This window comes from Bolinopsis microptera, chromosome 3, assembly GCF_026151205.1.
Source record: "Bolinopsis microptera isolate Bmic1 chromosome 3, MBARI_Bmic_1.0, whole genome shotgun sequence".
Lineage (NCBI taxonomy): Eukaryota > Metazoa > Ctenophora > Tentaculata > Lobata > Bolinopsidae > Bolinopsis > Bolinopsis microptera.
In genome coordinates, this window is record NC_087074.1 from 9,075,914 (window position 1) to 9,090,897 (window position 14,984).

A 14,984-nucleotide genomic window follows, 5' to 3' on the forward strand; every position below is an offset into this window, starting at 1 on the left:
ATATTTGACGAAAGTCGATTATTTTGAGATCCTACTGATAAATTTTCTTTAAACTTTCCAGATAGTTGTATGGCTATGAGACGGATATTCTGTGCGATTTTGGGCGAATTTCTATGTGCCAAACCTGAGATATGACTTCAAACACAAGAAAATATCTCAAAATGGCGGTTTCTAGCGGAACGCAGGCACATATTTCGAGATCCTACTGATAAATTTTCTTTAAACTTTCCAGATAGTTGTATGGCTGTAAGACGGATATTCTGTGCGATTTTGGGCGAATTTCTATGTGCCAAACCTGAGATATGACTTCAAACTCATGAAAACATCTCAAATTGGCGGTTTCGGAACGATATTTGACGAAAGTCGATTATTTTGAGATCCTACTGATAAATTTTCTTTAAACTTTCCAGATAGTTGTATAGCTATGAGACGGATATTCTGTGCGACTTTTGGTGAATTTCTATGTGCCAAACCTGAGATATGACTTCAAACACAAGAAAATATCTCAAAATGGGGGTTTCTAGCGGAACGCAGGCACATATTTCGAGATCCTACTGATAAATGTTTTTAAAACTTTCCAGATAGTTGTATCGCTGTGAGACGGATATTCTGTGCGATTTTGGGCGAATTTCTATGTGCCAAACCTGAGATATGACTTCAAACACAAGAAAATATCTCAAATTGGCGCGTTCTAGCGGAACGCAGGCACATATTTCGAAATCCTACTGATAAATTTTCTTTAAACTTTCCAGATAGTTGTATGGCTATGAGACGGATAATCTGTGTGATTTTGGGCGAATTTCTATGTGCCAAACCTGAGATATGACTTCAAACACAAGAAAATATCTCAAATTGGCGCGTTCTAGCGGAACGCAGGCACATATTTCGAGATCCTACTGATAAATATTCTTTAAATTTTCCAGATAGTTGTATGGCTATGAGACAGATAATCTGAGCAAGTTTGGGCGAATTTTTATGTGCCAAACTTGAGATATGACTTTAAACTCATGAAAACATCTCAAATTGGCGGTTTCGGAACGATATTTGACGAAAGTCAATTATTTTGAGATCCTACTGATAAATTTTCTTTAAACTTTCCAGATAGTTGTATGGCTATGAGACGGATATTCTGTGCGATTTTTGGCGAATTTCTATGAGCCAAACCTGAGATATGACTTCAAACACAAGAAAATATCTCAAAATGGCGGTTTCTAGCGGAACGCAGGCACATATTTCGAGATCCTACTGATAAATATTCTTTAAATTTTCCAGATAGTTGTATGGCTATGAGACAGATAATCTGAGCAAGTTTGGGCGAATTTCTATGTGCCAAACCTGAGATATGACTTCAAACACAAGAAAATATCTCAAATTGGCGCGTTCTAGCAGAATAGCAGAACGCAGGCACATATTTCGAAATCCTACTGATAAATTTTCTTTAAACTTTCCAGATAGTTGTATGGCTATGAGACAGATAATCTGAGCAAGTTTGGGCGAATTTCTATGTGCCAAACTTGAGATATGACTTCAAACTCATGAAAACATCTCAAATTGGCGGTTTCGGAACGATATTTGACAAAAGTCGATTATTTTGAGATCCTACTGATAAATTTTCTTTAAACTTTCCAGATAGTTGTATGGCTATGTGATGGATAATCTGAGCAAGTTTGGGCGAATTTCTATGTACAAAACTTGAGATATGACTTCAAACACAAGAAAATATCTCAAAATGGCGGTTTCTAGCGGAACGCAGGCACATATTTCGAGATCCTACTGATAAATTTTCTTTAAACTTTCCAGATAGTTGTATAGCTATGAGACGAATATTCTGTGTGATTTTGGGCGAATTTCTATTTGCCAAACCTGAGATATGACTTCAAACACAAGAAAATATCTCAAAATGGCGGTTTCTAGCGGAACGCAGGCACATATTTCGAGATCCTACTGATAAATTTTCTTTAAACTTTCCAGATAGTTGTATGGCTGTGAGACGGATATTCTGTGCGATTTTGGGCGAATTTCTATGTGCCAAACCTGAGATATGACTTCAAACACAAGAAAATATCTCAAAATGGGGGTTTCTAGCGGAACGCAGGCACATATTTCGAGATCCTACTGATAAATGTTTTTAAAACTTTCCAGATAGTTGTATCGCTGTGAGACGGATATTCTGTGCGATTTTGGGCGAATTTCTATGTGCCAAACCTGAGATATGACTTCAAACACAAGAAAATATCTCAAATTGGCGCGTTCTAGCGGAACGCAGGCACATATTTCGAAATCCTACTGATAAATTTTCTTTAAACTTTCCAGATAGTTGTATGGCTATGAGACGGATAATCTGTGTGATTTTGGGCGAATTTCTATGTGCCAAACCTGAGATATGACTTCAAACACAAGAAAATATCTCAAATTGGCGCGTTCTAGCGGAACGCAGGCACATATTTCGAGATCCTACTGATAAATATTCTTTAAATTTTCCAGATAGTTGTATGGCTATGAGACAGATAATCTGAGCAAGTTTGGGCGAATTTTTATGTGCCAAACTTGAGATATGACTTTAAACTCATGAAAACATCTCAAATTGGCGGTTTCGGAACGATATTTGACGAAAGTCAATTATTTTGAGATCCTACTGATAAATTTTCTTTAAACTTTCCAGATAGTTGTATGGCTATGAGACGGATATTCTGTGCGATTTTTGGCGAATTTCTATGAGCCAAACCTGAGATATGACTTCAAACACAAGAAAATATCTCAAAATGGCGGTTTCTAGCGGAACGCAGGCACATATTTCGAGATCCTACTGATAAATATTCTTTAAATTTTCCAGATAGTTGTATGGCTATGAGACAGATAATCTGAGCAAGTTTGGGCGAATTTCTATGTGCCAAACCTGAGATATGACTTCAAACACAAGAAAATATCTCAAATTGGCGCGTTCTAGCAGAATAGCAGAACGCAGGCACATATTTCGAAATCCTACTGATAAATTTTCTTTAAACTTTCCAGATAGTTGTATGGCTATGAGACAGATAATCTGAGCAAGTTTGGGCGAATTTCTATGTGCCAAACTTGAGATATGACTTCAAACTCATGAAAACATCTCAAATTGGCGGTTTCGGAACGATATTTGACAAAAGTCGATTATTTTGAGATCCTACTGATAAATTTTCTTTAAACTTTCCAGATAGTTGTATGGCTATGTGATGGATAATCTGAGCAAGTTTGGGCGAATTTCTATGTACAAAACTTGAGATATGACTTCAAACACAAGAAAATATCTCAAAATGGCGGTTTCTAGCGGAACGCAGGCACATATTTCGAGATCCTACTGATAAATTTTCTTTAAACTTTCCAGATAGTTGTATAGCTATGAGACGAATATTCTGTGTGATTTTGGGCGAATTTCTATTTGCCAAACCTGAGATATGACTTCAAACACAAGAAAATATCTCAAAATGGCGGTTTCTAGCGGAACGCAGGCACATATTTCGAGATCCTACTGATAAATTTTCTTTAAACTTTCCAGATAGTTGTATGGCTGTGAGACGGATATTCTGTGCGATTTTGGGCGAATTTCTATGTGTCAAACCTGAGATATGACTTCAAACACAAGAAAATATCTCAAATTGGCGCGTTCTAGCAGAACGCAGGCACATATTTCGAAATCCTACTGATAAATTTTCTTTAAACTTTCCAGATAGTTGTATGGCTATGAGACAGATAATCTGAGCAAGTTTGGGCGAATTTCTATGTGCCAAACTTGAGATATGACTTCAAACTCATGAAAACATCTCAAATTGGCGGTTTCGGAACGATATTTGACAAAAGTCGATTATTTTGAGATCCTACTGATAAATTTTCTTTAAACTTTCCAGATAGTTGTATGGCTATGTGATGGATAATCTGAGCAAGTTTGGGCGAATTTCTATGATTCACATTTTACACATTTGTTTGGTTGTATTTTTAAGTGCTCCCTTATCAGTTATTTGTTGCTAAATCGCGATAAGCGAACGCGTGCTATTGTACATTTATTGTACATTGCTTGTATAAAACTCAAATAGTGTGTGTAACTGACATTTAAAGGTTCAATATGCAAGACAAGGAAAACCTGAAATCAGTAAGCGATGATGCTAAGAAACGTGTACTTGGAAGCCTACTTAACAAAGCTGATGCCCCCAGCAAGAAGGTTCTCAGTGTGTATAGTTTCAGTGCAAGTTATAAGACCAATCTGAAAGATATGAAATCACTCACCGCAGTTCAACTAGAACCCTGTGCAATATTTCTAGGTTTTAATGTCAGAGATGGTGTGAAGAAACTGTACACGAATAAACAGACTCTATGTGATAGAATGATTCTCAAGATCGAGTCCTTGTTCGACATAGAATGCGAGGACTGTAACGATGTGTACTGTAATGAACTGGGAAAAGAACCGCTCTTAAGATGCCGGCTATGCTTACAGGGCTCCCACGATTGTGAAGCCATGGCCGAAAAAGCCAAGACCTTCAACGACCTCATTCAGAAAGGACTGCTTCCTTTAGGAGGATCTTGGCTCTGCTACGAATGTTCAAAAAAGAACGAAACACGCTCACTTCAACCTCCCCATAAACCTACCAAGAAAAGGAACACAGATAGTATAACAGATCTATCCACTATTAAAGAGGTTGAATCTGAGGCAGAGGGCGAGGGAAACGACGATGAAGATGAAGATGAGGATGAGGATGAAGACAGGGAAAGCCCTAGAAGAGGTAGACATAATGATACCGAAAATAACCCCCAGATTTGCCGGGAATACACTATGAGGAAGTGTCCCCACGGCCTCACTGGCAAACGTCTCATTGGTGGTAAGAAATGCTCATACCAGCACCCCATCAGGTGCCGCTTTTACTCCAATTTCGGAGACGACAAACGCAGAGGATGCAGGAATGGGAAGAAATGCACTTTTTTCCACCCTAAACTGTGCCGTAATTCAGTTGCGAATCACGTATGTTTAAACAGCGACTGTGGCTTCCATCATCTTAAAGGAACGGCCAGAAAGACTGTTGGAAACGTGAATCTCACTGACAGAAATCGCCTGCCTCAGCAGCAGCAGCCCAAAGATACGAGAAGAATAGAATTCAACACGAACAGAAGTTCCTGGCCGCCTCCTGGTGGTTATGATGTGGACAGAATGGGTAGTCTAAACTCCCTCAACACCCCCTACCCACCCACTGTTGAATATCAGAAACCCCTCAGGCAACGTAAAGACAGTACATCTGAGAGGGATAGTGCTTTTTTAGAGAAGCTCATGGAAAACATGAAAAACGGAATTATAACCCAGATGAACTCCAAAATGGAGGAACTTCGAGGGCAAATTCCAGCCCTTGTCCAAGAGACACAACGGAGCCAGCTGGACCCGAGATCACGCCAAACATCCTCTCAGCAAATCTCGACACAGTTCCCACCACCAGCACAGTTCTCAGCCCAAGTGCCACTCCCAAACCAGCCAATGCGGATGCCGATGCCACTAAACTTCATTCCCAACTATCAAGGATCTTGCTACTGAATGCTCGGTCCATCTCCCCAGCCGCAACCAGCACTGTAAAATGGAAGATTCCATTCATCCAAGACCACATACTTGACGACCTAGGAAGACCCCCGGTCCCTATTCTCGCTATCACTGAATCATGGTTGAAGCCATATATCAGTGATGCTCAAATAGCTATAGATGGGTACAACAGTCTTAGAGCAGACCGTCATAGTCGAAAAGGTGGTGGTTGTGTGCTTTACGTTGAAAACTCGCTGCTAGTATCAGATACTGTAAATTTTAGTGACAAACACTGCAGTATGCTGCATTGTTTCATAGACTCTATGAACGCCCTTGTCTCCGTGATATACCGCCCACCAGATGCTCCTCCCGGATCCTTCAAAGCAGTCCTGGACCAGGTGCAGGAGAAACTAAATAACTTGACATCGAACGATAGATCACCTGACATCTACATTATGGGGGATTTCAACCTCCCAAATATAGATTGGGACTCTTGCCAAGCTTTACCTGGTCAACCGCTTTGTGACCAGCAAGCTTGTTCCGAACTAATTGATTTCATGGAGAGAAATTTCTTGACACAAATGATCTGTAAGCCCACGAGAAATAACAACACCATCGATCTCGTCCTCACAAATAAACCACAGGACACAGTTGAGACAAATATCTCCGAATGCCAACTATCTGACCACAGGCTAGTCGAGCTCGTTCTCGGACATAACCCGCTCTGCCCAAAAGAACATACTCCTATATCTTTCGACAGAAACTCTTTTCGGGCGACTGATTTTCATAGAGCAGATTTTGAAGCAATGAACGATCGTTTAGAAGCTGTTAACTGGATCTCTTTGAGAGAACTCTGTTATGAAGATGAAGATGGAAGTGCCTTTCTGGAGCTGATACGCCTAACTGTCCTCCAGATAACCCTCCTAAACTCGCCTTCTAAAGACCCTACTGGATCTGGCCCTTCCCGCCCCCGTAGAAGTCGCCAAGTCCGTGAAAAATACACAATGAAGAGGAAAAGAAGAAAACTCAATGCCCAAATAAGTGCACTTACTCAAAACAACCCAACTTCGAGAAAAATCGAAAAGCTGAAAACCAAAGTGAATCTTCTGACCTTCGAAATAAGTGAACTTGTGATCAAGCAACTTAACGAAAAAGAAGTTAAAGCTGTAAGTACAATAAAGACGAACCCAAGATTCTTTTATTCTTACGCTAAACGATTTGCAAAGGTAAAATCATCCGTCGCCCCAATTAGAGATAAAAACGGAACTCTGAAAATGGACCCAGCGGAAAAAGCAGAAATTCTCCAGACTCAATATGTCACAGTCTTCAGCAACCCAAATTCTGCAAATGTTGAAGAATGCCTCGCCGGATTAGATCCTCATCCAAAAGAAGATCTCAACACATTCACCTTCACAGCAGACGACATATCAGATGCCATAAAGGAACTGGACCCGTATGCCTCCACCCCTGATGGTGACATCCCGGCCAAGATCCTAACTAAATGTCGAAGGACAATCGCTGAACCAATTTATCTACTCTGGAAACGCTCATTTGATAACGGAGTCATACCATCTGGCATGAAGACACAGTACATCACGCCTGTGTTCAAGAAAGGAGACCGAACATCTGCCGCTAACTATCGCCCTGTCTCGATAACCTCTCACATTATTAAGATATTTGAGAGAGTGGTCAGAAATCATCTTGTGGAACATATGGAGTCAAACAGCTTTCTCTCACCCCATCAGCATGGATTCCGCAAGAAAAGAAGCTGCTTAACTCAACTAATAGACCACGTAGATAACATCCTGAAAACTCTCAACGACGGCAACGAGGTTGATGTTATATACCTTGATTATGCCAAAGCGTTCGATAAGGTAGATCATCAAATATTACTTGCAAAGGCAAAACGCTATGGAATAAAAGGAAAGACTCTGCAATGGCTGACTGAATTCCTGAAGGATCGCCTGCAAACTGTGGTCGTGGAAGGAACAAAATCATCCTTTCAGCTAGTAATCAGTGGGGTACCCCAAGGAACAGTATTGGGACCCATTCTTTTCATTCTATACATTGACGACCAACTTGATACATTGGTTACCGCTCTGGGAAAGGTGTTTGCTGACGACACCAAGCTCATTGGAAAAATCATGGACTTAGCTACCAAAAGCCTACTTCAAGACGACCTCCTAAATGTAATCGCTTGGGCCCTGAAGAACAACATGCAACTAAATGAGGCCAAATTCGAAATATTGAATTACAGCTTGAACAATTCATTACTGTTAAGAGAATTGCCCTTCACCAGTCAATATTCCTGTTACAATTTAACAAATGGAAGAACTATTGACCCAGCCAAAACTGTGAGGGACCTAGGGGTTCTCCTGTCAAATGACTGCTCCTGGTCTTCTCACATACAGCAGATGGCTAAAACAGCAAGGACGATGACGTCATGGGTCCTTAGTGTATTCAGAGATAGGTCACGCTTCCTCATGCTCACACTCTACAAAACCATGGTGAGAAGCAAACTCGAATACTGCTGCCCGGTGTGGAACCCTGACAAGATCAGCGATATAGAAGCTATTGAAAGCATCCAACGACACTACACTCGTCGAATCAGTGGCTGCCAGAACCTTGATTACTGGGAACGCCTGCAGAACCTGAATCTTCTCTCATTACAGAGACGCAGAGAACGATACATCATAATCCATACATGGAAGATGATGAATGGATTAGCTCCGAACGACATCAACATGCAGTTCAAGGAAAGCTCACGACACGGTGTAAAGGCCACTGTGCCTGCATTTAACAAAAAGGCACAATGCTCAATCTCGACCCATTATGAAAACTCTTTTGGAGTAAAAGCAGCCAAACTATGGAACCTGCTCCCCAAGGAAGTTAACACAATCCAAGTCTTGGAAACTTTCAAATCCTCCCTTGCTAAATTCCTGAAAGGCTTCCCGGACACCCCGCCCACAAAAGGGTATACCGCCATCACAAATAATTCTCTTCTGGAATGGACTCTACAAAAAGATCTAAGCCAGGAGTGATTGGAGGACGTACTTGATACTGTTGTCCAGAAGCGATCCCTGCCGAACCTACCTAAAGTAACCTAAAGTAAGTAACAAAACTTGAGATATGACTTCAAACACAAGAAAATATCTCAAAATGGCGGTTTCTAGCGGAACGCAGGCACATATTTCGAGATCCTACTGATAAATTTTCTTTAAACTTTCCAGATAGTTGTATAGCTATGAGACGAATATTCTGTGTGATTTTGGGCGAATTTCTATTTGCCAAACCTGAGATATGACTTCAAACACAAGAAAATATCTCAAAATGGCGGTTTCTAGCGGAACGCAGGCACATATTTCGAGATCCTACAGATAAATTTTCTTTACATTTTCCAGATAGTTGTATGGCTATGAGACAGATAATCTGAGCAAGTTTGGGCGAATTTCTATGTGCCAAACTTGAGATATGACTTCAAACTCATGAAAACATCTCAAATTGGCGGTTTCGGAACGATATTTGACAAAAGTCGATTATTTTGAGATCCTACTGATAAATTTTCTTTAAACTTTCCAGATAGTTGTATGGCTATGTGATGGATAATCTGAGCAAGTTTGGGTGAATTTCTATGTACAAAACTTGAGATATGACTTCAAACACAAGAAAATATCTCAAAATGGCGGTTTCTAGCGGAACGCAGGCACATAATTCGAGATCCTACTGATAAATTTTCTTTAAACTTTCCAGATAGTTGTATAGCTATGAGACGAATATTCTGTGTGATTTTGGGCGAATTTCTATTTGCCAAACCTGAGATATGACTTCAAACACAAGAAAATATCTCAAATTAGCGCGTTTTAGTGGAACGCAGACACATATTTCGAGATCCTATGCTGATACATTTTCTTTAAACTTTCCAGATATTTGTATGGCTATAACAGTCCTCCATTCCTCTTCATCCTTCTCCTCCTCAGTCCTCCTCCTCCTTCTCCTCCTCAGTCTTCCTCTTCCTTCTCCTCCTCAGTCCTACTCCTCCTCCTCCTCCTCCTCCTCATTCTCCTCTTCAGTCCTCCTCATCCTCCTCTTCCTCTTGATTATCTGTCTAATAGCCCTCCTCTTCAGTCCTCCTCCTCCTCCTCTTCCTCCTCCTTCTCAGTCCTCCTCCTCAGTCTTCCTCCTCCTCAGTCATCATCCTCCTCCTCCTCCTCGGTCCTCCTCCTCCTCGTCAGTCCTTCTTCTCCTCCTCATCAGTCTTCCTCCTTCTCTTTCTCCTCCTCCTCAGTCCTCCTCAGTCCTCCTTCTCCTCCTCCTCCTCTTCCTTCTCCTCCTCCTGTGTCCTCATCCTCCCCCTCCTTCTGAGTCTTCCTCCTGAGTCCTCCTGAGTCCTCCTCCATCTGAGTCCTCCTGATTCCTCCTCCTCCTGAGTCCACACCCTCCTGAGTCCTATTCCTCCTCCACCTCCTCCACTTCCTCGTCCTCTTCAGTCCTCCTCCTCCTTCTGAGTCTACCTTCTCCTACACTTCCTCCTCCTCCTCAGTCTTCCTCAGTCCTCCTCCTCCTCCTCCTCAGTCCTCCTCCTCCTCAGTCATCATCCTCCTCCTCCTCAGTACGCCTCCTCCTCATCAGTCATTATCCTCCTCCTCCTCATCCTCCTCCTCCTCCTCCTCCTCTTTCTCCTCCACCTCAGTCCTCAGTCCTCCTCCTCTTCCTCCTTCTCCTCCTCAGTCCTCCTCCTCCTCCTTCCCCTCCTCATCAGTACTCCTCCTAAGTCTTTCTCCTCATCCTCTGTCCTATTCCTCCTCCTCCTCCTCCTCCTCCTCCTCCTCCTCCACCTCAGTCCTCAGTCCTCAGTCCTCTTCCTCCTTCTCCTCCTCAGTCCTCCATCTCCTTCTCCTCCTCATCAGTACTCCTCCTAAGTCTTTCTCCTCATCCTCTGTCCTATTCCTCATCAGTCCTCCTCCTCCTCAGTCCTCCTCCTCAGTCCTCTTCCTCCTCATTCTCCTCTTCAGTCCTCCTCATCCTCATGCTCCTCTTCCTCTTGATTATCTGTCTCATAGCCATACAACTATCTGGAAAGGGGGATCATGTGTATTTTCAAAGTCTTCCTCCTCCTCAGTCATCATCCTCCTCCTCCTCAGTCCTCCTCCTCCTCGTCAATCCTTCTCCTCCTCCTCATCAGTCCTCCTCCTCCTCCTTCTCTTCTTCCTCCTCGTCAGTCCTCCTCAGTCTTCCTTCTCCTCCTCCTCCTCTTCCTCCTCCTCCTCCTCAGTCCTCCTCCTCATCGTCAGTCCTTCTCCTCCTCATCAGTCCTCCTCGTCAGTCCTCCTCCTCCTCCTCCTCCTCCTCCTCAGTCCTCCTCATTCTCCTCGTCCTCCTCCTCTTCTTCAGTCCTCCTCTTCCTCCTCCTTCCCCTCCTCAGTCCTCCTCTTCCAGTTCTCCTCCTTCTCTCTCCCCTCCTTCTCATCAATCCTCCTCCTCAGTCCTCCTCAGTCCTACTCCTCTTCCTCCTCCCTCCTCAGTCCTCCTCAGTCCTCCTCCTCAGTCTTCCTCATCCTCATCCTCCTCTTCCTCCTCAGTCCTCCTACTCCTGAGTCCCCCTGAGTCCTCCTCCTCTTCATCCTCATCCTCCTCCTCCTCCTGTGTTCTCATCCTCTTCCTCCTTCTGAGTCCTCCTCCTGATCCTCCTGAGTCCTCCCGAGTCCATCTCCTCCACATCCTCCACTTCCTCGTCCTCTTCAGTCCTCCTCCTCCTCCTTCTGAGTCCACCTCCTCCTACACCTCCTCCTCCTCCTCAGTCTTCCTCCTCCTCCTCCTCCTCCTATAGCCATGTAACTATCTGGAAAGTTTTAAAAAATTCTATCATTTAAATCTCCAAATATATGCCTTTGTTCCGCTAAAAACCGCCAATTCGGAGATATTTTCTTGTGTTTGAAGTCATATCTCAAGTTCGGCACATAGAAATTCGCCCAAAATCACACAGATTATCCTTCTCATAGCCATACAACTATCTGGAAAGTTTAAAGAAAATGTATCAGTAGGATCTCGAAATATGTGCCTGCATTCCGCTAGAAACCGCTAATTTGGAGATATTTTCTTGTGTTTGAAGTCATATCTCAGGTTTGGCACATATAAGGTTGCCCAAAATCGCACAGATCATTCGTCTTATAGTCATACAACTATCTGGAAAGTTTAAAGAAAATTTATCAGTAGGATCTCGAAATATGTGCCTGCATTCCGCTAGAAACCGCTAATTTGGAGATATTTTCTTGTGTTTGAAGTCATATCTCAAGTTTAACATATAAAAATTCTCCCAAACTCTCACACATTATCCGTCATATAGCCATGTAACTATCTGGAAAGTTTAAAGAAAATCTATTTGTCAGATCTGGAGAAAATCAAAAATATATTCTAAGTTATTCACTAAAACACTCGATTTTCGAACTTTTTATTTGGAACAGATTTGTCGAAAGTCCTTCTGTATTTTGCGCGCAGCATTGAGTTTTTTGTAGCGCGCTCTGCAAAGGGCTTGACCAAAGTCTACTGTTTCAACATTTCGAAAAGTGTGTTGCCATGGTTACAATGTGTTGTTTTCCAGGTATGTCCTGGATGGATACCCCAATACGATTGAGCAGGTGAAACTGATGACTGAGCTTTGTATCATTCCAGTTCAAATCATCGAGCTCACTTTATCTGCTAAAGAGGTTCATTGGCGAGGTACTGCTGACCGCCACAGTCCAGAAAGGTAGATACTAAAAACTAGATTCTATGAATTTTAAGTCAACGTCTCTCTCATCGATAAATCATCAATTTTGGAACACCAAAATTTATTTCAATCAAGATTGTCTTAAATTTTTAATTCTAAAATTTATCGCAGAACCCTCCCCTTACACGACTCAGCGCCAATCCTAGACGTGAGGCTAAGCAGCTACAAACGAAACATAGATGTGGTTCGATCTCATTATCAGAAAGAACACAGAAACTGGTATATTCTTGAAGGAAATAGGTCGAAATGGTGGCTAAATGACAGATGTGCTCAGCTCATGAACGAGCAGTTGACAACAGCTCAACATTACCTGGAGAAGCGAACCGTTGGTGAGTCCGTATTTCTGCTGATTACCACCTATCAGTGCATTTTAATTTACTTAATCATCATTAAAGAAATTTTAAAAACTAGTAAAAGATGTAGAGATCAATTATTACACACATATTCCGGATATCTCCAAAGGAAAGAGATCTTTTCTAGGATTTCAGTAACAGATTATGGTACATAGTCCCAGGCTTACGACTGGAATTGCAGGGTTAATCTCTAAAATAATCTCTCTTTAATATTTGTGAACTTAACAGGTGAAGCAGCATCAATATTTGGACTATGCGTGTCTCCAGACGAATGTAAAAACAGACTGGGAGAATTCTCTCACTACTGTCCCGTGAGCCTTGCCACTAAACACGAGCTTGTGGACTGCAGCTATGAAACGACCATGAAATACACGGCAGAGTACAGGGCCCGATATTACAAACTGACCGGACAGAAAGAGTTGGATATGTTTTTGGCCGAGGCCCACAACTACGTGTCACCCACAGCACCTCACATGCTGCCTGATTCTCTGCCCAGATACGTTACTAAAGCCGAAGTCAAACAGATGTTCCCCAAAGAGCTGGCGTTCAGGGGATACTGTCCTGTTACATATGTGCTCGGTAACAAACGGTAAGTGCCAAACACATTTAATAATCTTTTCTATCATATTTCAAGTACAAGAAATTAATCTCAACTTTATTTTTTCTCCTCATAAAGCGGTTATTCTCGTCTTGGCTCTCAGTGAACCGCAAGGAAACTGATACATTTTTCTGCAGATATGAAGCCCTGACGCCAGGCAGCAGAGATCACGTCGTCCTGTACGACGACGAATTGTTCAGCATGCTGGACGATCAGACGATGGAAATGTTCCTCCGACAACCTTGGGACTACAACCGAACTCCTTTGCCTGCCAAACTTCCTCCGGCTAGAGTAGCTCAAGATGTCACTTCCCTCCCCATGCTCGGGTAAATTATTTGGAATCATATGGGCAGACAACATTAAATTCTTGTTATGATCTGTTTGTATCGTCTACCCTCATCAAGGGACAAGATTGACAGTTATGTAAATAATCTGTAAATTTTAGGTACATGGAGCAAACAGTAGCTAAAGCAATCATTGCTTCGATGACATCCTGCTCAGACTTCAAACCCAAGTACCCATACGTCAACGCCCACAAATCAGCTTTACTCTATGTTGGATATCACCTGAAAGGTCAGTTAACCGTTTATAATTTAAGGCCCTTTAAAAAATCATGCCATTTTGTGAAGTGCCGAATCGGCACTGTGCCGATGGCGATTGTGCACAGATTTAATAATACAACTCATCTCTGGATCATCTCCTTCAATTTTATAATACAACTGACAGCTTACCTCCCACAGCACACAACCCAAAGGCTACAGAGTACTCTCGTGAGAAGTACCGCAAGAAGCTAGAAAAGTTCAAAGAGCACTGCGACCTCATCAAGTATCTAGGCAACAACATGAACCGGAAGTACAGACCTGAACCTGAACGTCCGATTGACTTCAACTACAAAATGGGTGAATTCCTGGCTCTTAAAAGTTACCCTCTTCCGATCAACTGAGGGTGGATGTTGATGGAGAATGGTGTGAATAAATTTGTATATTTATGAGAGCGAATGTAGATGATTAGAACAGTGCAGTTTTGTGTTTATAGCAACGGACAGTAGCAACTTAAGCGTTTTTTCATGAAATTTCTTTGTAAGGCAAGTGTGGATGATGAGACGATTTTTTATTTTTGCTCATCTATTAATAATGTTTTCACCACGTTGTACATAGTATCGTGTATAGATGACTTTAAAAAGAAAGTGTTTTACTTTTAACTTCACTCAGATTATATCTGCTCGGATTTGATCTAATTTGTAGTCACATCTATCACGTCTCTTCCAAGCTATTGACGAAGAAGATACACATTATGTAGAATATGTTAATATGTGGCAATCACATTATCAACTAATATAAATATCGGTAATCTTTCTCCGCTCTTATGAGTGGGTCGATCATATAGTTTGATAGTTGGTGACGAAGTGAGAGTATCCACTCGACAACTAATTGTTTTGAAACACTGAGTGGAGACTCTCACTTCGTCACCAACTATCAAACTATAATATAAATTCTAACAAATCTTAAAAACGATCACCCAAAAATTTTAACAAAAAGTAAGAATCTAAAATATCAATAAAATATCGACAGCTCAAATTACGAAAATTGTGTATCAAACTGAAATGTATTAACTTTTGTAAGGTGTACAAATCAATGAAACCAATAATTGTCTAACTTGGTCACCAAATGAAACTTTGTAATGTACTCAAACTATCTGGCAAGTATTATGAAACTAGTTGGCGATTAAAATGTTTTG

General features: G+C 41.7%; 1 protein-coding gene across 1 annotated transcript in view; it reads left to right on the top strand.

The window, feature by feature from the left end:
* The window catches only part of LOC134812262 (adenylate kinase 9-like), a 57,983-nt gene extending 43,632 nt beyond the window's left edge, over nt 1-14,351 (top strand). The window contains 6 exon segments of the mRNA XM_063819545.1: nt 12,129-12,275; nt 12,408-12,625; nt 12,878-13,238; nt 13,385-13,573; nt 13,693-13,820; nt 13,988-14,351. Coding sequence (XP_063675615.1) covers nt 12,129-12,275; nt 12,408-12,625; nt 12,878-13,238; nt 13,385-13,573; nt 13,693-13,820; nt 13,988-14,190 — 1,246 coding nt within the window. The 3' untranslated portion in view covers nt 14,191-14,351.
* The last annotated feature ends 633 nt before the right edge of the window (nt 14,352-14,984 follow it).